At 40.8% G+C, this 25,419-nt stretch overlaps 3 protein-coding genes and 1 long non-coding RNA gene across 4 annotated transcripts in view; 1 reads left to right on the top strand and 3 right to left on the bottom strand.

The window, feature by feature from the left end:
* Window positions 1–1,558, bottom strand: part of LOC104945800 (uncharacterized) — a 3,127-nt gene extending 1,569 nt beyond the window's left edge. Inside the window, exon 1 of the long non-coding RNA XR_798373.1 lies at window positions 1,279–1,558. This is a non-coding gene — a long non-coding RNA (uncharacterized lncRNA). The remainder of the gene's footprint in view (window positions 1–1,278) is intronic.
* Window positions 1,559–3,551: 1,993 nt separating this feature from the next.
* On the bottom strand, window positions 3,552–7,762 carry cnga2b (cyclic nucleotide gated channel subunit alpha 2b). Its single transcript, XM_010771523.1, has 6 exons — window positions 7,662–7,762; window positions 7,435–7,545; window positions 6,607–6,780; window positions 5,961–6,068; window positions 5,737–5,843; window positions 3,552–5,123 (listed from the first exon to the last, which is right to left on the bottom strand). Exons 1-6 carry the CDS (start codon window positions 7,760–7,762, stop codon window positions 3,658–3,660), a joined length of 2,067 nt encoding a protein of 688 aa, XP_010769825.1. The 3' UTR covers window positions 3,552–3,657.
* Window positions 7,763–11,190: 3,428 nt separating this feature from the next.
* Window positions 11,191–21,953, bottom strand: pls3 (plastin 3 (T isoform)). Its single transcript, XM_010771514.1, has 15 exons — window positions 21,728–21,953; window positions 21,486–21,637; window positions 18,816–18,945; window positions 18,588–18,720; window positions 17,867–17,948; window positions 17,620–17,785; window positions 17,374–17,516; window positions 16,462–16,557; window positions 16,180–16,375; window positions 15,026–15,104; window positions 14,819–14,936; window positions 14,601–14,731; window positions 13,556–13,679; window positions 12,367–12,491; window positions 11,191–12,264 (listed from the first exon to the last, which is right to left on the bottom strand). The coding sequence occupies exons 1-15, from the start codon at window positions 21,786–21,788 to the stop codon at window positions 12,132–12,134; spliced, it is 1,869 nt and encodes a 622-aa protein (XP_010769816.1). The 5' UTR covers window positions 21,789–21,953; the 3' UTR covers window positions 11,191–12,131.
* A 1,702-nt stretch (window positions 21,954–23,655) lies between these two features.
* LOC104945804 (transcriptional regulator ATRX-like) overlaps window positions 23,656–25,419 on the top strand; it is a 25,543-nt gene continuing 23,779 nt past the window's right edge. The window contains exon 1 of the mRNA XM_010771522.1: window positions 23,656–23,671. Within this exon, the coding sequence (XP_010769824.1) occupies window positions 23,656–23,671 (16 nt within the window). The remainder of the gene's footprint in view (window positions 23,672–25,419) is intronic.

Raw genomic sequence — 25,419 nt, 5'->3', positions numbered from 1 at the left:
CATCTTGATCATTTTCCTGTTTACGGGAGACGGACGGACAAACCCTGATAAAACCCGAAATGAGGTTACTTTTTCCACTCGGTCAGCTTGGGTCTGCTTCGACACACATATAAACGGTATTCTTTCAACGTCGTTTTCTCTCATTGTGCAGTGTGGAGGTAAGTGTGGAGTTTCAAGTAGTGGGTTATTGACGACCCTTTTACTTTGTAGCGAGTTTCTCGTTGAAATGGCGTCGGTTCAGTGCTCAGTTGGTTAGGTATAGCGACAACGAAACAACGAATTTAGTTGTTTCATGTTTTGTCTATCGGTTTTTACCTACCTTTTCGCACGTGCCGCTAACGCAACGGTATGGGTTTTTTTTGGGTTTACCCACAGCGACAGTTTCGAGGCACCAGCCGTCCCTATCCTTAACTTTGGGCCCGAGACCACTAAAACCCCGCCCGTGTGCATTGTCCCAGTAAACACCTGGCCCCAAAGTGCAAATACTATATCGTTTTCCTTATTTGGCTGACACACCCCTAAAATCCCTTTATAAGGACCCATATGGGCCATTATGCCAGTTAGTTGGCCGGGTTTCCCCCCCGAAAATGATTGTGTAACATTTGAAAGAGGTGGAAAATGGGTGTTGGTTTAAATTTGCCAAATTGTCTCCATTTTGCCATACGATTACCCTCCTCTCAAGGAATAAACAGGGGCCTCTTTTTTCCCCCCCAAAGTAACTGATAGCTAGAATTTTTTAATTTATATTATTGAATGCGCGGATACAAGTAAAGAGCGGCCAAAGCCCAGCATTGGCAAGGATGGCGCGCGGTTTTGTGTGCCGGCAAATGCTGCCGCCATCTTGCTCAGCTCAGCTCTGTGCTGAGCTCTGAGAGCGGGAAAGACTGACTGCCCTCCCCTGCCCTCTGCTGGCGCGTGCTGTGCATTACAACCAATGTCGTCCCTGTCAAAACTCCGTGTCGGTGTAATAGAATGAAACGCTTCTGTGATTTGGCGCACAGTCTGTGACGTCACGGTATTGAAAATCATACCGACGGGATTTAGAAATATCCTGGTATACCGTAATACCGTCATACCGCCCAAGCCTACTACACATGTAATCTCACTTTTACACACCAAAATAACGTTAACAGAGTAAACGTATGCTAATGGAGAGTCTATTTTGTCCCGAGAAAAAGTTCATGACTATCGATAAAAAATATATATAAACCTATTGTTCATTTTCGCGTTATTCCCCACACATTGCCAGTACACTATTACTGTAATATTTACACTTACCCATGTCCAAATGGATCCTTGTTTTTGTCTTTGTATTCTTCTTCTTCAGAAGAGTCGAAGACTTCAGGTTCTGAGGCTCTATCTTTACTGCTGCTAGCGAAAAGAATCTCTAGCAAAGTCGGCAACTGTAAAGTTTGTTTTAGCCATTTTCTCTGTCTCTCTCCTCACAGACGTAAACTGATGGAAGACACGTGGTTTATGTTTTTTTTTTACTTGGTGGGTAGGTCCTTAGTGATTTCTCGATGTCCATTGGTCATTTCAGACCATGATAGCTGCCGGCCGAGATTTCCTTGACGGACCCACGAATCCACCAATCCCACACGGTGTAAAGTCAAGCTGCTTTGAGCGGCCATATTGGCTGCTGTGCCCTGGTTACAGTCTCACAGGAGATACCGCTGGAAAGCTACTCTTCCAGCGATTCCGCGGATATCTGATTCATATTTCTACTCCTCATCATCGAAAACATATGATTAATTACGTAAATTATGCGCATCCACCGACTCCGAAATGGAGAAATAAGGTTGCAAGCAGAAGCTCTGATATCGCCACTTTAAGGCCCAGAGGGTGAATCTTTTCAGCCGGTAGGTAAGCGGTGGTAAATTGCACATGCTCTGCTGAGGAGAGTATTTTGTTTTAGTCTTTCAACTATTTTCTCATCACAATGCAGAAGGAAATGGGCACGCCTCTCTCCCATTAGTAGATGTAGATGCAGTTCAGCAGAAAGACAATAGTTCCTACATGCAGATGTAGGTACTCAGATCGTGTACTTGAGTAAAAGTAGAAGTACCAGTGTAGGAATATTCTGTTACAAGTAAAAGTCCTGCATTCAACATATTACTCAAGTAGAAGTACAAAAGTATTGGCATCAAATTATACTTAAAATAAAGGTACTCTTTATGCAGATTGGCCCATTGAAGAAAAAAAAAATATTATATGTTGATTATAATTATGGATGCATTAATGTGTTTATCAAAGCTGATAAATGTGCAGCTATTTTAATTACTTTGTATACCACAGGGTAGATTGTGAATGTTACACCAGGTTTAACTACAATCTTATTTAACTGTTGATTATATTTCAAATTATAAATACAATCTTATACAAAGTACAATCTTATTTAACTGTTGATTATATTTCAAATTATAAATCAACATTTTTAAAGTAACTAAAGGTACAAAAGGAAGTTGAATAAAAGTACATTATTAACCTCTGAATTGTTGTGGAGTAGCATTACATGGAAATACTCAAGTAAAGCACAAGTATCTCAAAATTGTCTCTAAGTTCAGTACTTGAGTAAATGTACTTAGTTACTTCCCACATCTGAGCTGTACTTGTTATATCAAACATCAATAGAAATACTTTATGCTTCATGCTGTTTGACAATCCTACGTTATGTTACAGGAGATTTGTCCGTGTTACTTGATTCCACCCACCCCTTCAGGGGCTTCAGGGGATATGCACCCATTACCTCCTGATCCTTTATTTGAGCCTGCTCTGCTGCAGAGGCATTGTTCCAGCTGCGCTTATCGACACTGTTCATGTGGTCGAGTTGTATCCTGGAATGCAGAGGACTGAATAAATGGAAAATCCCCCGCCCCTCGATCCAGAGTGAGTGCATAAAAGAAGCAACTAAACACAAAGACAAAATGTCTTACTCAATTTAAGATGAGAGTGGAAAAGTAAATTTTATAGCAAATAAAAATAAACAATTGAAAAAAAAGCTGCACATTGCAAGTGAGTCACCTCCCCAGGGCCAAAATAACCACCTTTAAATGTCTCACAACAGAAGAAAGGTTGTTATGATAATCATGATTTAGATCTGACACAGAACATTAGGACACTGGAAAATAATTTGTTTGTGTATGTGAACTGAGCAAATCACCTCCTAACATCTCTCCTTGGACTTTTTCCCCAGGAGGAGCAGCAAGAGACTAGGTGCACAGGGCCGTAATGTTAACATGTCGAGAGAACTGAGTCCCTCTGCTGATGCAACCAAACACAAGGTGTTTACAAGGGACCCAAAACTACAACAACCTGCAAATATACAGTGCTTTTAGTCTGAAATATAAAGAGTGAAAGATTTAAACATTATTCACAATCTTTTGTGTGTGCTCTAGATTCTTTTTTTTAAGCAGTAATGTGTTTTTTATACCTTAATTTAGCTTGTTTGGTAAAGTAACCTTAAAACTTCAGTTCAAATACAGGACATTAAACCCACTGGTTTTGGCATAGACAAGAACTCAAGAACTGCATGGGCATAGCAGCGTTATACACTTTCTTTGTATGTTTATTGACATGCAGACATCCCTTTACACACAGCTAACCAATAAACCATTCTCACAATGTAAGTAACAAACTAAAATATCCTTATTTCTGTGTTCAGTGTTTTGTTGGGCTCTTTTGGTCCTCCGTTTGCACAGTGCTCCGATGCGGAGACCCCTCTGTGTGGGCACCAGGCTCTGTCTCTGCACACATGTCATCGCTCGCATCTGCGCCGCAGTCTGTCTGATTCAGCTGGCGCTCCAGCAGGGTGATGCGCTGCTTCATCCGCTGCTGAGTGTGTTTGTACTCGCTGAGCAGACGGGCAAAGCGAGTCTGAAGCGTGTCCAGAGAGGACTCCAGCCTCTCCACCTTCTCCTCTGTGTCCTCCTTCTGCAGCCCGCCGCCCTCCTCTGTCTCATCCAGCAGACCCTCCTTCAGCAGGATCTCCCGGCCCCTGTCCTCCAGCACAGTCTTAGCATCTGGATACTCGGTCACTGCCTCCATCAAATCGTCCTTAGAGAGGCAGAAGAGATCCGAGTAACCCAAGCTGCGAATGTTGGCTGTCCGACGATTTCCCATCTTACTACCTTTTATGTTCAGAATGCTGATTTCCCCGAAGCAGCTGCCAGCGGTGAGGAGAGCATACTGTGTGACCCCGTCATCTCCCACCACAGCCAGCTTCCCCTCTTTTATGATATACATCTCTTTCCCGATGTCCCCTTTTCTGCAGATGTAGTCCCCTGGACTAAAGACCTGAGGGCGTAGCTTTAGCACAAGCTCCACCAGCAAGCCTGCCTCACAGTCTTGAAAAATGCGGACTTTCTTTAGTGTCTCCAGGTGTACATTAATCGCTATCTCAGCACGCAGTTTGTTTGGCAAATTCTTCAGCACCTCCTGCTCGTCTACTGCTTTCTGGTTGGTCCAGAGGTAGTCGAACCACTTAATGACGCGTGTCTCCAGTTCTTTACTGACTCTGCGGAAGTGCATGTAGTGTTTGATGGCGTCGATCCGAGCTTGAAACTCGGCACGTGTGGCATTCATGTTGGAAATCATGGAGCCAACATTTCCCACAATTGTGGCAAAGATCAGCACCCCAACGAGAAAGTCAAAAACCACAAACAGGTACTCCTCGTCCCGCACAGGAGCAGGCATTTCTCCAATGGTGGTAAGAGTGAGAGTTGACCAGTACAGGCAGTAGACATAACTCCGAGTCAAGGAGGCATACTCAGGTTTGGAAATGTTTGGAAACACCCAAGTGTCCGATCCAAATCCCAAAGAGTTGGATATAGCGTAGTAGATGCAGGCGTTCCAGTGGATGATGACCAGGATGTAAAGTACCAGGTTGCCGATACGGAACATGTTGGGGTAGTTGGTGCGTGTCTCAGTGCGGTCAAAGAATTCAAACATGCGTGGGAAGCGAAGCAGGCGGTTGAACCTGAGCTGTGGCGTGTGGATGCCGGTGGAGATGTACGCCAGGTCAGTGGGCAGGATGGACACTACGTCAAGTTTGAACTGTAAAGTCCTGACGTAGCTGTCTCGAAGCTTAGCGGGATCCTTCACCAGCAAACCTTGTTCCAGGAACCCTGAGACCAAGATAATAAAGCACAAATTCAGCTGTGCAGCAATCTTAGCTTGCAGGTATGTTTTATACCTGCCTTTTAGCATCTTTTAGCTCATTGTTTTGCTTTTTCTGCCTGTCAGTGACAGCTTCTGCCTTCTTGTTTCAGCAACATCTCATGAACTGTACACTTCCTGCTTATTAACAAATGGCAGACATGACAAACACAGTTAGCTACTAGCTGGTGAACATAGTGAAGCATTTAGCAGCGAAAGAGACAGATACTCCCTCAGGAGTTGGTGTGTAGATCAAAACAAAGCTAAAAGGTGTGTAAGTATTAGACTAGTTGACCAGAAACCCAAGCAATGCTATGTTGTTCTTTGTCTGCTGGATATGCAAAGGTTTTAAGAAACACTTTAAATGTGTTATGATAACTTGTTTTTGTTTAATCCATTGGCTAATGTGCTGAACGTGACAACCATTTACATCTCTACCAGGATTGTCATTTTTTCCAGAAACTAAAACATATGACATTAAATAGTCAAACAAACATATTCCCATGGGTTCTTTAAAGTAGAGCACCTCTGTTGAATTACATTGTGTCATGATGCCAGAAGCTGTATATTGAAATACATTACCTGTGCGAAGTCGGACGCATGTGTCCATGATGTACACAAAGTCAGAGAGGTAGTCCAACACCAGCCAGCAGATGTAGTTGCCCACCTGTAACTTCTCAAAGCATGCCCTGTGAATATACAAATATAAAATATTTACTTCCCCAGCCAAAGAAGTGGACATTAACACTCATACACTACATCCATCATCTCTTTACCCTCACAGATAACCATTGTGGCGTCATTACCTCGCCACAACGATGAACCAATTGTAGAGCACCGCTACGGCGATAACAGATAACCACCGGTAGTAGGCGTTATCGGATGGGGACACCACAAACAAATTCCACTTTTTCCTGAAAACAAGGAGAGATTGCACATTATAAAGTCAGGCACAACCATGGCTCATGTATATCTCTATAGAGTTAGAATAGAAGCAGGTGCCAGATATAAAGCAATGCAATGCAATAAATACCGTTACTATTTTAAAAGAGACTTGGTGTTGTATTGTACTGCATTATATTGAAATACAGAATCATGTAATAACATACAGAACAATGTGAAAAATCACAGAGATGAATCAACATCACTGAGAGCAGAACTGCCCTTTTTTATTATAGAAAAACCTTTATTTAAAGAGGGTGGATACTTTTTAGGAACAATTCTGAGCATCACAACGCGAGTGCCGTAAAGTTTCATTATATTGCAGAGAACCAAAACAATCAAGATGGATATATTTAATACGTGTTAAAAATAAATTGAGTATTTTTTATTTTGGGAAGAGACGTGTCTGGTATTAACAACGTTTATTGTTAAATTGTTGTTGTTTTACAAAGGAAATAACAGAAGTGTACTGGTGTGCGTGTTTCTCGTGTTCGGTTTAGTGTGGCATACCTAAAGATCCCTTTGGGATTGTTGCCATTAGCGTCTGGTTGTGTGTTGCTGATGCGACTGGGGGGCATTCTCAGCTCAGGGCCACGAAAGCGCTCCAGGAAGGAGTCTGGACGCTCCTCCTCCAGCATGCCCCTGTGGGCCCATTCCCTCAGCCTCACCACCAGGCTCACCAGCCTGACACAGGAAACACACAGACTCTCATCACATCCTACAGAACTTTCCAGTCACACAAGGAGCCAAATCAATACAGTTGAGCATGAATACAGTCTCATTTGATTAGACGATTAAAGGACAGGAATCACAATTAATCTTTCTTATCAAACACATGTAATTGTTTGATAAAAAGCATCTTTAAAGAAGAACAACTTTATCTTGTCTTATCTAGAAACTTTTTTTTGGATTCATTTATGGCTTTTACTGTGAAATATTATAATTTGTACAAATGGTTTAGTCCCAGAATTAGTCTTAAAATAACATTTTAATGGGTAAGAACAGTCTTGAATTCTCTTGAATCCCAACTGATCGTTTTAGTTTAATCAAATTCAAATTTTTCGAAAGATTCTAGAATATAAAGTAAACCAATAACTAGTTTTACACAATAACATATAGGCCTATTTCTTTGGTTTTAATAGAACACAAAGTCACCAGAATCTGTGAGAGCCTGAATCCAGTTGGTACATCATGTTTTCTTTAGCCATGGACTGTTTTAAGAAGCGAGCCAACCTTTGCTACAACATTATTCAACAAGAAAGAATATAAAGAGAGCTGCACAACAATGTGTCACCATTGATCAGTGAGTGTCTGAAAGCTTTGTGAAGGAGGCTTTACCTTGACATGGCTCCATTCCTTTGAAATGAATTTATGGAATTGCGTCCATGAGGATCGAGAGCGGCGACTCTTTGTAGCTCTGAGGATGTGTCATCACACACAGACGGCACCCTGGGAGTAAAAACACACATGTGGACTCCATTTTTTTGCACCTCACATGCTTTGCTGCTGTCAAACCAACCTCTGATACAAAGACTTTAAAACACATGATTTAAAACAGTTCTCACCTGCTCAGAATGCTCTCGGCTCTCCCGATCTCCTCCTCCAAGGTGGTCTTCACTGACAGATTGTGTGGGGACAGGTCTCTCTCCGCTGTGTGGCCCGTCATCTTCAGGCCTGCAGGCGTGGACAAACTAATGTTACTGCCTCCTTTGTGGTCATGGACTCTGTGTGCATGGCAGTGTTCAGCATAGGTTCACTTGACTTTCCTCACAGAGACACTTGGCAGCAGAAGAGTTCTTTAAGGTGTCTGTGGGGGTGTTTATGGTGCGTGTGACAGATTACAGTCAGGGGACCGGGGGACGTCTGGGACTGTCTGCCACCCTCCCTCACATGGTTGCTGTGGTGATTGAAGCAGCTATAAGAGAAACTGCATGACTAAGAATGCATGTTTTTGATGAACCCAATGCCATTTCCTCGGAGCGTCCCCCCCACCAGAACGTGAGCAGTAACGCTTTTCAACCCTCTGACACATGAAGAGGTGATTAGACAACTGTTACCATTGTGTGGCTAATTGGCGGATCATTAACGAAAACACACACACAGTCGGCCTGAAGCCTCTGGGCTCAGCCAGCCAATCAGCTTATCTCCCTCAGGAGCAGCATCGCTTAGGAAACCAGAGTGTTCACTGAGGACAAAGAGTTTGATGTATGTGTCATTACTGCTGCAGTCACTGAGAGGGCTGTAACAAGTGGTAATTTAACTGCAAAGAGACCCATTATCATTAGTGTTTTTTCCTGTTAGGCTTTATTTTATGGTTCTATCATTTTTGAATAATTCTGCATATATTTTATGGAAAGTTTCTGAGAGGCAACAGTGAAACTTTGTAATTATGGGATTATTCCAATGTATTGCTAATGCAACTAGCATGGGCAATTATTATTGAAAATATACTTTCCAAAAACAAATGAAAAAATTATAAATGTTTACTTGCACTTACGTGCATTTTGGTCATGCAATTACCTATTTTTCCTTATTAATAAATTACAGGAAAGATCTGTGAAAAAGCTTAACCTGTAATACAAATAATGATCTTCATTAACATGGTGACAAAAAGCTTCCCTATAATTCCATACAAATATTTTGTTATATATTTTTACTTAATTAAAGCTTCTATTTTTTGTACTGGTAATACACTGTGCTGCACATTTCAACAACCTTTTTTATTTTCTCTATCTCTATTAAATTAACCTCATTGCCCTACAAATGCCAGGGGGAAAAAATATAAAAATCCTGGTAATGTAAATCAGTTCAAACATGGTTTATTCTTACCTTTAGTTTCCTTCAGTTACTCCAAAAAGATCCTCACGGTGACTTCACACAGAGACACCCAGAGCCGCTCTCTAACGGCCGCTCCATCCTCAGCGCCAACCATCAAACTGCAAGACTAGTTCAAAAACAACCACAAGTCCTGTGCTGGCAACACTTTCTCTGAGCCTCCTCTCAAGGTGCTCTCCCCTCTCAAACTGTAGTCCGCCTATCCACATGCAGAATGGGAGATGCTGCAGGGCGGAGACACAATCTAGCTTCAGACTGAGGAGAAGCAGAGCATTCAACATCTCTTTTGTCCCATTTGGTCTTCAGCTCTCTTTAAAATGGTTGAAGTAAAAAATGTCTGAGGTAATACCTAATCTTTTTACTTGACATTATTCTGCATTGACATATTTGATAATTATGTGTATCATATTATATTTACTTTGGTTAAATATTAGCTTGCAGTGGAGGAAAATAACTAAAGTAATACTTAAACTTGTGCTTAATATCAGTTTTCAGACTTGATTTTCCAAATGGTGCTACTTTATACTTCTACGATACATGTTACACTGAAACTTTTACTCCACTTTTTTATATACTTCTTAGATAAAACACCAAGTATTGTTACATTTTGAACCAGTTGTCACCGAAGTAATAGATGATTGATGAGTGACACATTGAGGCATCAGTATTTTTATCTAATAATGTCATATATCATCTGCAAAATAAGTACTAGTTTCATTACACTTTCAGATACTTCAGTACTTTTAGAAATCATTTTACTTTTAATGAATACTTTAAAGGACCTGAATCATTATTTCTGGATGTTAATACACGTTTTTTTTAAATAGGTATTGCAAATAGGGCTAAATTGCGACACATTTGGCTTAATATTTTTGCGCAGTTTGGTGTGTAGTTTTGTCTTTATCAGGAATATTGTCATCATTGGTTTATTTATTATTCCAAGTTTAATATGGAACTTGGCCTGCCACTGTCTTTTCTGACTTTTTCCTCCATTTCATTTTTTTGTTGTTAATAAAATACAATTAGAAAAAAGTTTTGTTGAAACAATTTTTTCAACACACTGCATGCAGACTGTCTATCAGAAGAAACTGGAGCTTTGAGAGGATGAGGGCCACAGGAGACGGCCTCCTCATCACCGTCTCTCTCACAGAGCCTGGCAGTCGCAGTTTTAATCCAATCCGTAGAAAACTGAAGTCTAGCTGAGGAAGCCATCAGGGAGCGAAGCCCAGAGGACTTTACATGGGACTGAGATTCAGCCCAGTGAACAGAGAACTACAATCTGCCACCTCCGTCCCCTGTCGCACCGACACACTGTTGATAGACTGTAAAGACAATCCTGCCTGTTACCAAGAGACGAGAGCACACAGAAACAACTTTACAGAACATTATAAAGCATTTGGGGGCATTCCCTCTTAGGGCCTAGTAGCAGGGAGGGGAAACAAACAATACATCTATATATTTTTACGAGGTAGTATTTTTAAACATGTGTTTTATGATGAAAAGAGGGAAGATTATAAAAGTATGAGGGCAGTACAAAGAGAGATAAGATAAGAAAAAGGAGAAGCAGGCAGCAGTAAAATGAGGTTAAAGCTGGATCCTAAAGGGGATGTAAAACAAGTTTGTGTCTGTTGTGTCAGATAGCATGCGTCTTTACACAGATCACAGCAGATGGAGTTGTCGTAGCAGATTATATTTTCTGAGCACGTTGGGATACACATTAAGATTAAAAGTAATACTTGCCTTAGAAATAACAGTTGCTAGGTAACAGCTGACACAGACCGCATGGTGAGATTGTTTAGGAAATGTTTTTTAAATCTCAAGTAAATTCAATGTTACAGGTATAACTGATAAAACTATCATGAAAAATGTAAATAGAACAAGGATTGGTAAATGGCTAAAAGATAAACAAATATCTCAAAGGGATCATATCTATATAAATACAAACTTTCTTTATATGCTTTCTCATTTAGGAATGAACAGCATGTGGAAAATGTGTTTTACATTTCTGAAGATATTACAGGTTTTGAGAGATTTGCTTAATTTAACAGCCTCATACACTCATTTGACATTTTACTGTTTTTGTAATTACTACCATATACTATTTGTGGGTGCTTATGATTGATGTGTATATAATCTTTCTTTCTGGGAATTAAGATTTGGGTTGTAAATATTGTAACTAGTTTGATGAGACATGGGTTAAAAAAAGTATTATTTTTTTGTCAATAAGTGTGAAATCATAAAGATAAAGAAACACATGAGCAGTATTCAGATTCATATTTATTGTTACATATAAAGCACTTTAAGAGTAGACATTAACGTGAGACCAAATACAATATGGCCATCGTCATAGAATATGATGAAACTACCTGGAATGAAGTTACTCTTTATATTTGGTAATGTTGAGTACAAAAGAAAGGGGAAAACCTGAAAGCGAAAGAGTACAAATCGTCTTTGAGACGGGAAGAAGGCACAGCAGAAGCCAGGAGAGTCCAGACGCCTGCTCCTCATCCAACGTAACAGACCGAGGACAACGCAAATCAAAGAGTCTAACACAACACCGACCAGACGCCCCCCCAAAAAAACAGCATTTACTTCGAGTAATAATCCCAAGAAACAAACAAATGACGAGTACAAGAATACAGACAGCGCGCCAGGCTAGTCAGGACTATACTCTGACCGTATGGCTTCTGCATACAGATATGTAGTGTATGGTGCCAGTTATTAAGACATGCTTCGTTAAGAGAGAGGCAATGTTTGGGTGTTTTTTCCATGAGTGCTCCACCTAAACATCTTTATTTTGTAAGTATGGTTCAAAAGGAATGTGTGTTGCTTGATCAGGGATATAATTTACCTATCCGTCTGAGTACAAATATGTAAACAACCTTGCAGCTGGAAATATGAATACTCGCTTTTAAAAAACAGCATTCCTTACACAAGAGTTCTGAATGTTAGAAGTAACAAGTTGTCCTCTGTAACAAGACACCCATCTATTTTAAGACATTTTAGTATTTTGGATTCACTTTAAATAAGAGGAAAATATTCTTCAGTAAACACCTCAATAAGAGGCAGGGTTCCAGGCGGATTTCTGATTTTGACTTCATGTTTTCAGTAAAAAAAACCCTGTCATTCCTTCAGTTGGGGGAGCTCTTCGAAATAGCTTTTGAGTTTAGGCAAGTGTCACAATGATCCCAGCCAGTCTCTTAGGCACGCTTCATCCCCCGACCCATCAAGCAGGCAAACACTGTCATCACCATTTTGGGCTTGACCTCCACAAGGTCTTCTGGGAGAGCGTAGACACGGGCGCCAATCTTCCTCGCCATGGAGACGGCGTATCTGGAGATAACAGAGACGTTAAAAAAAAAAAATCAGTTTGCAAAGCTCCCGACACAAAAGTCAAAGCTAAATTCTTGTTCTTTTTGTCGTCGAATATCTTACTTGGCGTTCTCGAGTTTGTCGTCCTCAGAGAGGCTGCCGGTTTTTAATAGATCGTAGTTGATGCTGCCGGGCTGGATGGCGTCGATCAGCTCCACGACTGCCAAACTGCTGCTGATCTCCTTATCCTGAACACCACAAAACACACACATGAAGTTAACCTGACTGACAGGATTACATGATACTACTATTATTTTAATAACATGAAACTACCAGATATAATGCAATAATAACATTTATTTTCATTCAGGGGCTACAGATTGGGTTTTTTTGGTGTACATTTTCACACCATGCCCTTGGATTCACAAAGAACTGGCTTGTTTTAGTTCATCTATACTTCAGATGCCTCATGGAGAGGTGTTGTGGGATCATTGAGTTGTACTGCTCCTGCACAGTGTACCGTATGTACTTTCTAATACATTTAAAGATATGAGGATTTACATTTGCTGGGGGCGGCTTGTTCGGCATGCCTTCAGTCACATGGTTTCCCTCAGCAGGTGCACAGGTGCTATAGTGTCTCTAAAATATTTGTCACAGATAACCATTGTATTATTTATAGCCCTCAGTTAATTTACTATTAACTTGCTGACCTTTGTGGAATTTCATCTGCTGTTGAGTCACTATACTTCAAGAGGGAACTTAAAATGAGTCTTTGGGACTAAAAAGTACATTTCTGGGGACATTACTATACTTGTATTTACTATGGGACCAATTTAGTACAGTTCTGTGAGGTTTTTTACAGGGAGTTATATCTGATCATGCAGTTAGGTGAGTTTAAAGTTGTTTTATCAAAAGTATTTAGTTTGTATTTTATGGAGGAATCTATATATTTTGGCAAACAGTACACATATTTTATTTAATAATGATGATTTATAGGTTATTTTTGATATCAAAGGTTGATGTCCTGTTCTCAGTAGAAAGAGGCAAAACCCTTTATATACATAAAAAAAGCAATATTACCACAGGAAAAAAAATGCAGTAAAAACCTCATCCAACTAAACGTTTGCAATTAACATAAAGAACATTAACTTAAGTATTTTGTGCGCACAGATTGTGAATCTAAGGGCATGGTTTACAAGGGTGTTAACTTGGATTTATAGATCGAGTAACACACACATTCATTCTACAATATAATGAATTTTACACATTCTTTCAAATTTCTAATAGAAATGTAATGAAAAAGCAGATGTACCTTAAAGCTTGAAATCTTGGTTGATTTTCCAGCCTCTGCCAACGTGCTGTTCACCCACTGTACGATGATGTTATCGTTTACTTTCTGTCCATCTCCCAGTCCCTCCAGTACATTCAACGTGTATCTGAAAGAGCGAGAAGCAGAACGTTTGTGAAAGAAGAAATCTTATGCTCATTATCAGGTTCATATTTGTTATTTCTGCCTCTACTGTGACATGTTTACTTTAATGTTCAAAAAGGTCTTTAATGTTCTCATACTGCCTGTCCTGCACCTCTTTCACCCTCTGTCTGAAACCAGAGACCAGTGTGCTCTGATTGGTTAGCTGGCAGACAAATGTTTTATTCTGAAGAACATTTTTTGTTGTTTTTGAAATCATGGGCCTTTCCTGTACTGTTCTCATTTTTAGGTGACAACATTAATCAAGCATATAAATGACTAAATATGTCAACACGTATCCTGGCAACAGAGTTTATGGGAATGTGGTGTCAATTAGTAAGTAACACACACATTAACAACACCACTGGCCTGAGATGGAGGTCACCACAGACCCACACCCTGGAAGTTGTTTACAGTAAATACTCAGAGCCAACACAGTAAATCAGACAAAGAGGACGATGGTGATTGTAGGTCTCGTAATGCCACACAGACTGAAAAACAAAATGTTATTTGGATGCAACCTTATTTATTTAAACATCAATCTATTTTGATTTGTTTGCTTATTCCCGTAAAAGCTCATAGGCTCTTTGACAGTAACATACTATTACATCTCCTAGTCCCAGGTCTTTAAACATTTTATTTTTATTTTTATGCCTGTAAATATCTCATCATTTTCAATACTTTAAGAACTTGAAATCTGAAAAAAAGACAATGCCAGTGTAATATAACAGTGAGTCAGAGTATTCAAATCCACCACACATACTTGGCATGCCAGGCTGATTCATGTTTTCTCTTGCAGACGAAGATAGGGCAAAAGTTCTTACACTTATAAGAGATATTTCCTATCTGTTCTTTATTTGTCTATGATCCTGGTGCAGTTGGGTTTTACCTTCTCATCAGCTGCCACACCAAAGCCAGGGTCAGGGTCGCGTTGCCATCATTCAGGTCCTGCCCGCCGATGCCAACCAGGGAGAACTTGGCCGTTTTGCCCAGCTCCACTGCATAATTACAATTCTCCAACTAGGGCCACAGAATCAAATAGTTGGCCAAAGTGAGCCAAAACGTTTTTCTTCTTTGCTACGAACGATCTAAAGGAATCCGGTTTACCTTTTTCATGTTGGTTCCCAGTTTGGGGTAAGGCGGCTTGTTGACCTTGCTGTTCCAGTCTACAGGCACTTTAATCTTCTCGTAGAGCTGAAGGATGACCATGGCGTCCTGCAGGTCTCTAGAAGCATAATATGAAGTTTCATTTAGTTGGATAAATACCTTCTTTAGTGTACACAGGAGTGAGATAAACTGTTTGTGGTTACGTACCCATAAAGGTGATTGACATGTGGGTTCACTCCCAGAGAGTTCATCCAGTTTCTGAACGTCCGCTCTTCTCGTGTCTCACCTAAACAACAAAGGATGATGGGATTCAGCTGGCTTTCATGTGATGTGGCTGGAGGGAGATCTAAACATGCAGCATGCTCGTCTCATCAGAGCCGAACAGGCCTGGTGTCACTCTGTTATCCATGTAAGCAAAAAGCCTGGTAACTAGATAACTGTCACAGACTTGTTCTAAATATATACAAGTTCTGCACACTGGAGCTATTGTATCCAGAAGCAAAGGGCCTTGTTTTCACATTTTATTAATAAAATGAGTTTCTCTGCTATATTACGCCTGCAGGCCAGTTAGTGTGTGAGTAATAAGGAGTTGTTTGTTCAGAGCTGGTTCTTGTCAGGCTGTAGCGCTAATCTCTGTGGTCGTTACCGTGTAGTGAGACAGTATTCATCGTGGCCCTGAGAGCTCAACACAGTGCAAAGCAATCAAACATGCATGCATGAAGGGTACAGAAAGCAAACGAAGAATATATCACAAATGACGGAAAAACATCAATTTGACGAGACACACGTGGGCTTTCCAATAAGTTCTGCTAAAAAATGTTTTTATGAGACACTTAAAAAAATGTTGCACACAATTGGGATGAGCGGAATTTGTTGTTACCACTGGTGGATTATTAATTCATTGAATATTGGTGTGTGGGTTGAAAAATCACCCAAATATTTTGTTGCTTATTATTATTATTGCAGATATCTGCTGTTAACCTAACTTTAGCCTTTACTTTATTACTATATTAAAATCTGGAACATTTCGAATACACTTCAATAACTTCATAAGCCACACACCACGGTGACAACCACCATGTTTCAGCCGTGTGTGTCACTTTTTATTGTCCCCTGGAAACAGTTTCTGTAACGTTGTGAGCTTCTTGCAGCGTTCCCTAAATGATCCACATCTGTACACATTCTAATTGTTGTCGCATTGGTAATAAGGTTTATTCATTTGTTTAATTAATTTCCACTCTTGGGCAAATTATTAGTTCATAGCTACTTCTGATGGGGACACCATGATGTGGTTGCTGTGAGATTTGTGAAAAAACTCTTTATAGGAGGATTAATGTTCCGATCTCTCTCGACACTCTCACCCTCCAACAGTCCCCAGTTGATGTCCTCGTTCTCAGGTTTGGTCAGCGCTGGATATTTGTTGAACAGATTGGCAACAAAGGCGAGGTTGAGTTTGGGGTTTCCGCTGACGACGTCAGTTGAGGTGACGAACTGCCGACAGCCGAGCCGGTCGGACTGCTGCAGCATGGCCTCCGCCCTCTTCAGGTCGTCTTTCTCCTGAACAACACACACACCACATGCTCCATCAGAGACTGTACAGCTGTTACCATGTGGTGCAGATACTCAGCTGTCAAAGGGCTTACGCTGATGCCGGCCATGTTGATATCTATGCGTGGCTCTTCTTCCTCTGTGCCTTTTGGAGAGATTTGATTCAGGAGGTGGAAATAGGCCCTTGAATCCTGGGGAAATTACACAAACAAAAAACTGATTTCAAATCATAAACAAACAAGACAATTTGCCGGGTAACATAATTGTATTTTTGGTCTCATTAAGAAAGGTGTTCTCAGTTTGTTTTTCTGTGCATACAATATTTTTTGCTTGGTCTTTCACATGGTTAAATCTAATTTAGAGGTTTAAGATCATGATTTTTACTTAATAATTGCTTGATTTTACATATATTAATCATTTAACAAATAAAATAGGTTAAAATGCTTTGGTTGAAACTAGTTAGTACAGAAAGAACAAAGCAGTTTCTCTGAAAACTATTTCTGTTTAAAAAAAGTCAAGAAAGAAATGCCAAAAACAAAACAGACGGGTGCAAATACAGGTGCAGCAGCTTGTGATGACTTCATGGATGATTTACGGAGCCGCTTGGCAACGCCTAACATTGTAATAGTATTTTACAACCAACCAGTACTGTACAACCAACAGAGTAAGTGTTATTATTTATCTGAACATTTTCAGTGATATACAAATACATTTTCAATGCTTTCATACACATTTGACAGTTTGCCAATGTTTGCAGGTAAAGAGGCAGGACCCGTTGTATCTATTCATGCAGGCAGAACATTGAGTGAGTTTATGCAAACACAAACAACCCTGGCCGTGTGTAATGGTGGACACCTGAGTAGGTGGATTTAGTTACTAGAGAAGTGCATGGAAAAAAAACAGCAGACAGACTCTCACAAAAGGTCTTTAATACCAGACCTTGGTATTATCATCGTGATTTCTCTTCCTGCCACGTTACACTGGATTCATGTTAGTGAGATGCCCACCTTGATGTCAGAGCTGAAGTTATTGATCTTCTGCGCTCCAGCATTCTCCAGGTGGAAGTTAGCCCAGCGCAACAGCAGTTCTTCTGGAGAAAGCTTCATCAGGTCCTCCAGGGTTTCCCCGTCTCTTAGCAATGCTGCCAGCGCTGAGGAGGGGGATTATTGAAAGGTTAAGTTAGTTGACAACAGACCAGGAAACCCATGCTCAAATACAAGTTCTGTTACTGAACAATCTTCTATGTTCTGTACCTTCATTTCGGCTGAGCTCGATGTCAGCGAACAGGCCGATCTTGATGATCTGCCACAGCAGGCCCAGCACCAGATGGGGCTTCCCCTCTCTCAGGTCCAAAGCACCGATGTTCACCACGTGGCAGCCGATGGCAGAAGCCGAGTTCAGTCCCAGGTTCAGATTCTCCTGCAAGGTACAAAGTATCAGATGTTGGAAAATAGTAAAAAGGTAAGAGAAGCAGCAGCCCTGATAGTAAATTAAACTGACCTGTATCGTAAACGGTGTCAGCTTCTTCTTATTTATGGTCCTCTCGTCGATAGTGTCTGGCACTGACAGGTTAATCATTTTGCTGTTCAAAACCAAACATGAGATTTTAATCAGACATATGATTCAGTATGCTGGTTATTAAATAATAGCAAACAGGATGTTCATCATTTCAAAAGATGACTGTTTGTGAACTTAGCGTCAAATTAATTATTTTATTAGGGCTTCGTTGTAGCAAATTAACCAACAACCATGACTTTGCCACGCCTCACATTTGGACTTTTATTATGGTGGTAAATGCAACATAAAGTAGATATAGGCTGTTTCAATAGTTATGGGAATGCTAAAGGAAACATGTAGCTTATGAGGTTGATTTCTAACTAGCATGTGTCAGCCAACATGCTGTACACAAGTATTCAATATCCCTGGTGAATCCTAAAAAGAGTATTATTAAGAGTTTGATCAATATGTAATAATTTCTAAATATATCTAATGAATGTAGCAGTGGTGTATACGTTTATACATGATGTATTCTTTGCAATGCGAGGCAATACGTTGTTATGATAGATATCCCAATACAGGTTCATATTTCTCTTTTCCTCAGCCAGAATATGATCACAACATTCAGTGCGTTTACATGCAGGTATATTTATTTAGAGGGGTAGCTAGGGGAGGGAGGGGGGATGTTCTGTTGCAGGTCTGAGGTGAAGACAGGAACTCTCACCAGAGTACGATACCGTCTCCAACACACGTAAAGAGGGAGTCTGTGTTGGGATCCATGGGCAGGACGTGTTGGCAGTCGGGGTCTTTTTCCAGAGCGGTGTTGATCCAGTTCACAAAGGCAAATCGCTCCTCCTCTGTGAGGGTGAACACACAGAGGCGTCAGTTAAACGCAAAAACACGGACAGTATTTCGTAGTCAAATGTTTGAGAAGAAGGGGACAATGTCCTACCAGAGAACGAGTGTTGTGTGCCTTCACTTGACTGCACAGACGTCCCTCCGATAGCCAGGATGCCTTCTTTTCTGTTGATGGCCTTGCGGAAAGTTTTTGCTATTTCACTGCCCTTCAGGTCTTGTACGATCTAAGACGAAAGAAGAAAAAGAATACTCAGAGACCAGCGACCACCATGACAACAACGGTATGAAATACTAAAGAGATACATTAAGTTTATTTACATTATGATAGTGGATCAAAGAAAAAGAGTGTTGCAGTCCAGCACAGCCCCACCATAACTTTGAATTAGTTTGAGATCATAAAAGACTTCATGGCAGAACAGTTGTATACAATTGCAAGAGATTGTATTGGTTCTGCAGTAACCAGATCAATCAATTGCATGTTGTGTTATTACGGCATGATTTGAAACACTTTTCACAGATCACAACAATTCCTCAAATAAAATGTCGGCTTTATATAAAATGTATTAAATTACAGAGCCGGGCAATGGGGGTTTTATTCTCAGTCAAAATAAATCCAAAAATTGTGGATATTTGAGATAGTACAAAGCTGCTGGCTAAAGGGCTGAGAAAATAAAGTGAACATCAGTCCTAGTAAGTGAGTTTCTCGACAATATAACTGAATCAATTAAACATAGCAGGTCCAGGAAGACGTTGGGTTTAATGGTTCATAAAAGCAACTGATGCTGTGTTGTGCATTTAAGAACACAGTAGGGATTTAAAGTGAGACCTTCACTGCACTAATCTAAGTATTACAGTGCCAGCATGTCATTATCACCAGTAACCGTAAACTGCCAGGGTGCGCTGTAATTATCCTCCACACTGACAACACCCTCGGGCTCCTTACAACATTACCTTAAATCCTTCTCAACAACTACTGAAGGTAGCATAGAGAGCTCTGTGTTTGAGTTCCTACACCACTGTATGTAGCTAGTCACTGCTTTGACCATACACATTCTATGGTAATACGAGCGGTGCTTCCTGAACCTGGACTTATCGCTGCTTCATCAGTGACCTCAGCCCCACAGGCCCTGCTGTGACCACAATGAGCCATTCAGACTGTGAGCACGCTACCACAAACATGCAGGAGGTCACAGTGTGCCAGCTTGCAATTTTTGGCCACTTTTGGTAAAAGCTGGAACCAAAACAAGACAGTCACTCATGACCTTGTAAAGACTGTAAGAGTTTCCATTTGATTCTGCAAGTTAGGAAACCACTTTGGGAGGTACAGAGGATATTCAAGTTGCCCTACATGCATTTATTCTGGGTTGCTATCATCCATAACGATGTTGGAACGGGGGGTTTGAGGAGCACACACACACCTTAACAACACAATGCTGTCAAGTAGCTAACTGGAAAGTCCCAGATGTCTTCCCTTCCCTCAGGCACATGAACACAGCATGAACATCCCAGTTTTGCATAATCCCAAAAATCAACTGATCAATCAGGTGGACCCAGAGGGATTATCTGCATACAATGGTGTTACTTTTTGACATCTCTTTCTAAAGGACAGACAAAACCCCTACCAAATTTGTTAAGAGTTGTTTGATTTCAGAAAGTAACCAGCAAAAGCTTTATTAATGTGTCTGATACCTTCTAATATATCACTCTTTATAATAAAATATTTTTATTTTGGTGAATTCAATTCAATTTCATTTATAATATGTTGCATTTTCCTGGAAAACTATTTATAGCCTCGTACAAAAATAACCCCTCTCACATATGAGCCATTAGAAGTGTTTGGTTGTGTTTGTATCCACACCCTGCAGCCATTAGCCTGCATCTTATTTATCCTTCTTGTTTAGCAGTATCCGGGATGTTTCTGGCCTTGACAAAGATACGTTGCAGCCCGTTCTCATCCCCAGGTCAAAATAAAGCTGCTTTGTTTCGCCCCTCATACACCTTTTGGCATGTTTACCTAGCAGCTTAGAAGAGGTTGTTTTTGCTTACGCCGCTCCCTCTCAACATTCACACTCACCGACCACTGCCGCTCTCTGTCTTGCTTACTCATTGAAGTAAGGAGGAGGGGCCTACATTAAATGCTGTGTATTCACAAACAGCAACTAACAATGCTGCTACCCACTTTACATTTCTGTTGTTCTTTTAATTGGCTGCTTTTCTTTAATGGTTGGCTACACCTACAAAAGTACACAGAGGAACTCGTCACGAAACCATTTTTACATCCAGGTGGAGTCGCAGGTATTCGGTCACATCGCAGTTTGATGGCCCAATTTGATTGGATTAAATCATGGTGGGGGTTAAACAGCCATATACCCTAAAACAGGATGCTCTAAGTATCAGAAGAAAGTCAAAACACAGCTGTCAAAGGTTTGGGTCGACCTTCATGATCCTAAATCACGCTGCACTCCTGTACGAGAAGCTTCCTCATCACTGCTGAAACAAAATACTAGAGCTCACACCACTTTGCTGACATCACTTCCTCATTCCCTGAGTATGCATGAGGTTTGTTAAAAAAGGTCTTTCAACTCCCTGTATGGAGCTGCTAAAAGTTGTTTTGCGTAGTGACCCCACCCAGGAGTCGGGCGAAGTGCTTTTAGGCAGAACAGAAAACAAAGGGCAACTCCATGGAGTGAGAAAAGCTCTAAAGAGAAGGCGAAAATGTGTCAGGCTCGACACAACAAAGAACAACAAACACCGCTTTACGTACCGACAGAAACTCCTCGAAGCTGATCTTGTTATCGTTGTTGCGATCGAGTTTCTGGATGATCTCTCGGACCATGTATCCAGGTAGGGCATGGCCGGAATCTTTGAGGAGTTCATGGAGTTCATAATCACAGATATATCCATTGTCATCCAGATCTACAGAAACACACATAAGAGCATCAGACACCGGGACACAATGGCAGGAAAATACATCATACGGTCATGGTAACATGTTTTTTTACTCACCAACTTTCTTGAAGGTCTCCCTCATCTCCTCCATCTCCTCCTTTGTTATTTTTCCAGTCATGTTTCTGTGATTGACCTAAGGTGGTCAGTCAGAGAAAGGTGGGACTGCAGAGAGAAAAATAGCTCAGAGTTAACAACAGGGTCTCAAAAGATGATTTTAAAAGAATTTAAGAGGAACCCCAACTTTATCAGCCTCCTATTAACCGGCCTACTCGCTGTTCCGCCAGTCTTACAGGCAGTTCTCAACTCTTCTGCCACCTACAGAGAAGTGACCTTACAGTAACTCCCCAGGAAGAACAAAAGTCCCTCCCCTTCGTCTGTCAGGTCAAAGAAACTCTTAATGCCCACAGATCCCCGCCCCTACTGATCATATCTACCGTTTTCTATAGTTTCTTTTTTGAGCTCTGTTCCTTTTCCAAGCAGTTCTTTCTCCCATAATCAAAGTCATTTCCTGTTCCATTGTGTAGCAATATGTCCACGCGCTATGCAAAACTGCCAGAGAAACTGAGACTAATGCATCTTTTGATGATTTACACAACCCATGTCCTCCTAATCCTTTAAAAACTGAGCATTTTCTACTATAAGTTGTTGCCTTATTGTGGTTGAATATTGTCATGTAAACTGAGTTGGATGGGGAAAACGATAACATGTGACAACATAACATTTAGACTATTTATGAGGCTTCTGTCAGGGCTGTTAAGAGCTTGATGCTGTTTTACCATACATCTTTTTTGGTTATTTAACTTTTTAGCAGAGAAAAAGCGTCCTCACCGAGCAGAAATATTCTTTAATGTGTGCAGACGACTATAGCCAGCGAGAGTCAATCTCAGTTATTTTTCTAGCTTAAAACAACAGTGTTCCTGAACTCCTCTGAGGCAAAGCAGCCATCTGAAAATGACTGAAAATAAAGGAATTCCTCAGAGTACCTCCTTTCCGTCCTGTAGTGGCAGAGGAATGCACATTGAGGCCTGGGCAGATCGAGCTTCACTTAATGTACACTTAGGTGAGCAGGGTGTGTTACCTCGCTCACCAAGGCTAAACTGGTATGATGACATTCCTCTCTAACACAAGTGTTCGGAAAACAAAGATGAGGTTTATACTGTGGTGAACTAAGAATCAGGGATTTTTCCAGACAGAAAAGTGTGCCCATTTCCTGATTAAAAGTACAGATTGGTAATTTGCACAGTGTGTGAGTCAGGACTCCTGGGCAAGTTCATTTCCACAGTGATACATGTCTAGAAATGAGGGAAATAGTTCAATGTGAAGTTAGTCAAGTGAATGGAATCTATTAGGTTGTTAAACAGTAAAATATAAGCCTGATTTTGTGAATTTGTTATAGTTCCAACCCCCCTTGTCCTTCTGTGGCTGCAGCCGCCTCACAGGCTCACATTCAGGCAGACTAACAATGAACAAAGGTCCAGTGACCCGTGCATCCTCTTTCATGAATGAAACTATTAATAGTGTACATGAAAGATGATTCAACAGCAGCCATGTGGTCTTCAAGATGCGACTCAGTTTCCATAATGATTTTCTTACAAATAAAACTAAGAGATGGAGTAACCCGACACCATCATAGTTAGCAACATTTCCAAGGCAAAATGTGTAACTTTAAAATCAGCAGCAGGACAAACACAGACTCTTTTAAATGCCAGTCCATGAATCACAGAGAACAGGGTGTTTTTCTTCTAAAAAAGTAATACAAAGTCGGGGAAAGCACAAACTCCTGACTTAACGATTAGGAAAATGACGATGCCAGTATTTCTATATTTAACTTTTTCTCCAAAAAGGACGTGAAATGTGGCTGCTGAAGTCAGCCCAGCTACAATAAGGGCAGACAAACAATCCCTCCTCTGCCAGCCCTCGTCACACCCTCGACAGAGGGAGAGTGAAAACAGAAGAGGGGTTAAGTACATGGAGAAAGGGCACAGATGGCAACGGACAAATGTGAGACGTATCGCTGGTGGTACAGAAGAATGGAGTGTTTGTAAGCACCGCCACAAACCACGGCAATAAATCCTGTGTGACAGCAGAAAATGAGTTCAGAGCACCAGGCTCCGAAGACAGTTGCTGTGTCTTTGACAGCTGGAGTGTGCGCTGCCGAGAAGAGACTCCTACGAGGCAGCAAGCTCCTAAATGGACTGGCTCCTGTTGGCCTAAAAGCATATCAATACTCCTGACAGAGTTCAGACACAATATTGTAATGTCTGTGCTGAGCTGCAGAGCCAGGGGTTTTAATACATCAGAATGACTCTGGTATACTTTTGAATAATAAAGGATTGCAACTCAAGATTATGAGGGTTCAAATTACCCCCAAAATATATCCACTGGAACAAACAATGCAACTAACCTACACACTTGGATGAGTAGGTTCACACAGTTGAGTTTTCCTTTTGACATTTCATTTTGACAGTTTTCACAATTTTTTTATGTTTTATAGAGCAATTGTTTAATAAAAAAAACAACCAGCAGATTAAGCGATAATGCCGTCAATTACAGAACTAGTTTACAGTCATCCAGGTCATGTGATTTCAAGCTGTAGCTAAATAAAGCTCTTCCAAATATCTTGCTATTGTTTAACAACTAGATTTCACACACACACGCTAGTATTTATTGACAAGCACCCGTTTTATTTGTGGAGCCATACAAAGCACATTGACGCTGTTTACGGTCGCCTTTGATGGATCTTACAGTCAGTTTAAAGCGGAGGGTTGTTCCCAGATGTCGGAGTTAAATGTGTGGAGCCGACACACCCCGTCCTGCAGTGTTTCATCCACACAGTAACATGGGAAATGTGAGGCACACGCAAATAGATTGGGCACATTTCCCAAGTGTGGTCAAGCTCATATGCAACACACCCAACACAGTCTGCAAGAACATTTTTTCTCGCAATTGGCCGCAGATGTGAGTCAAACTAACTGACTCATAAACACCAAACCGTCTGTGACGCCAGCCCTTCATTTCCTTCTCAGGCTAGTGTGGATTAGATAAGCCCTGCAGACAGGTGAGGAGGAGGTGACGACAACAAATACAGTATGCAAAGTTTACATAGCTCTGACATCACGCGCAGCTGTAAACACATCATCCTGGGCGGGGATTAGAGGTATCATAAATAAACTAGGATAGGATGAAATGTGGTGGAAATATTCAGATGAACAGTTCCCTTTACAATATCCCTAAACGTGAGCAGCTAGTGTTTACAACTTGCTTTCTTTAGACGATTAATTTCCCCAAATCAAAGGATTGTAGGTGCAGTAAAGGATGCATCAGGTGAAAGAGACCTGTGCCAGCAAAGGTTTAAACACAGAAATATCCACTAACCATCACTTAGGAATGTCATTAGACAGGCTACAGAGGTGCTGCTGAATCAGATGGGTTGGAGTGTTACTGCTACACGTAAACAGCCACACCTACAAGGGTTTGCCATGACTCAACAAAAGCACTGTAAAGCGTTATCCTTTAAATATAGTTGATCAGCTAGTACAGGGCACAGTTAGAGTTTAATACCATCCATTACTCACGCAAGGAACGTGTGCCATAGAGTAACACACTGTTGTAGTAGTAGAAGTACAGTTTATGTATTCTACAGTACTTCCCACTCACTCCTTTTTGCAGTGCTTCCCTAAAAGAAGGTTCTGTTTTTTTATTTTTTATTAAAGAGATTCATCTTTGTATAGATCCCCATTATATATATA

The sequence above is a fragment of the Notothenia coriiceps genome, unplaced genomic scaffold, assembly GCF_000735185.1.
Source record: "Notothenia coriiceps isolate Sejong01 unplaced genomic scaffold, NC01 NC01_scaffold00010036, whole genome shotgun sequence".
In the NCBI taxonomy this organism is placed as follows: domain Eukaryota; kingdom Metazoa; phylum Chordata; class Actinopteri; order Perciformes; family Nototheniidae; genus Notothenia; species Notothenia coriiceps.
This window is presented reverse-complemented; position numbering and strand designations above follow the sequence as displayed.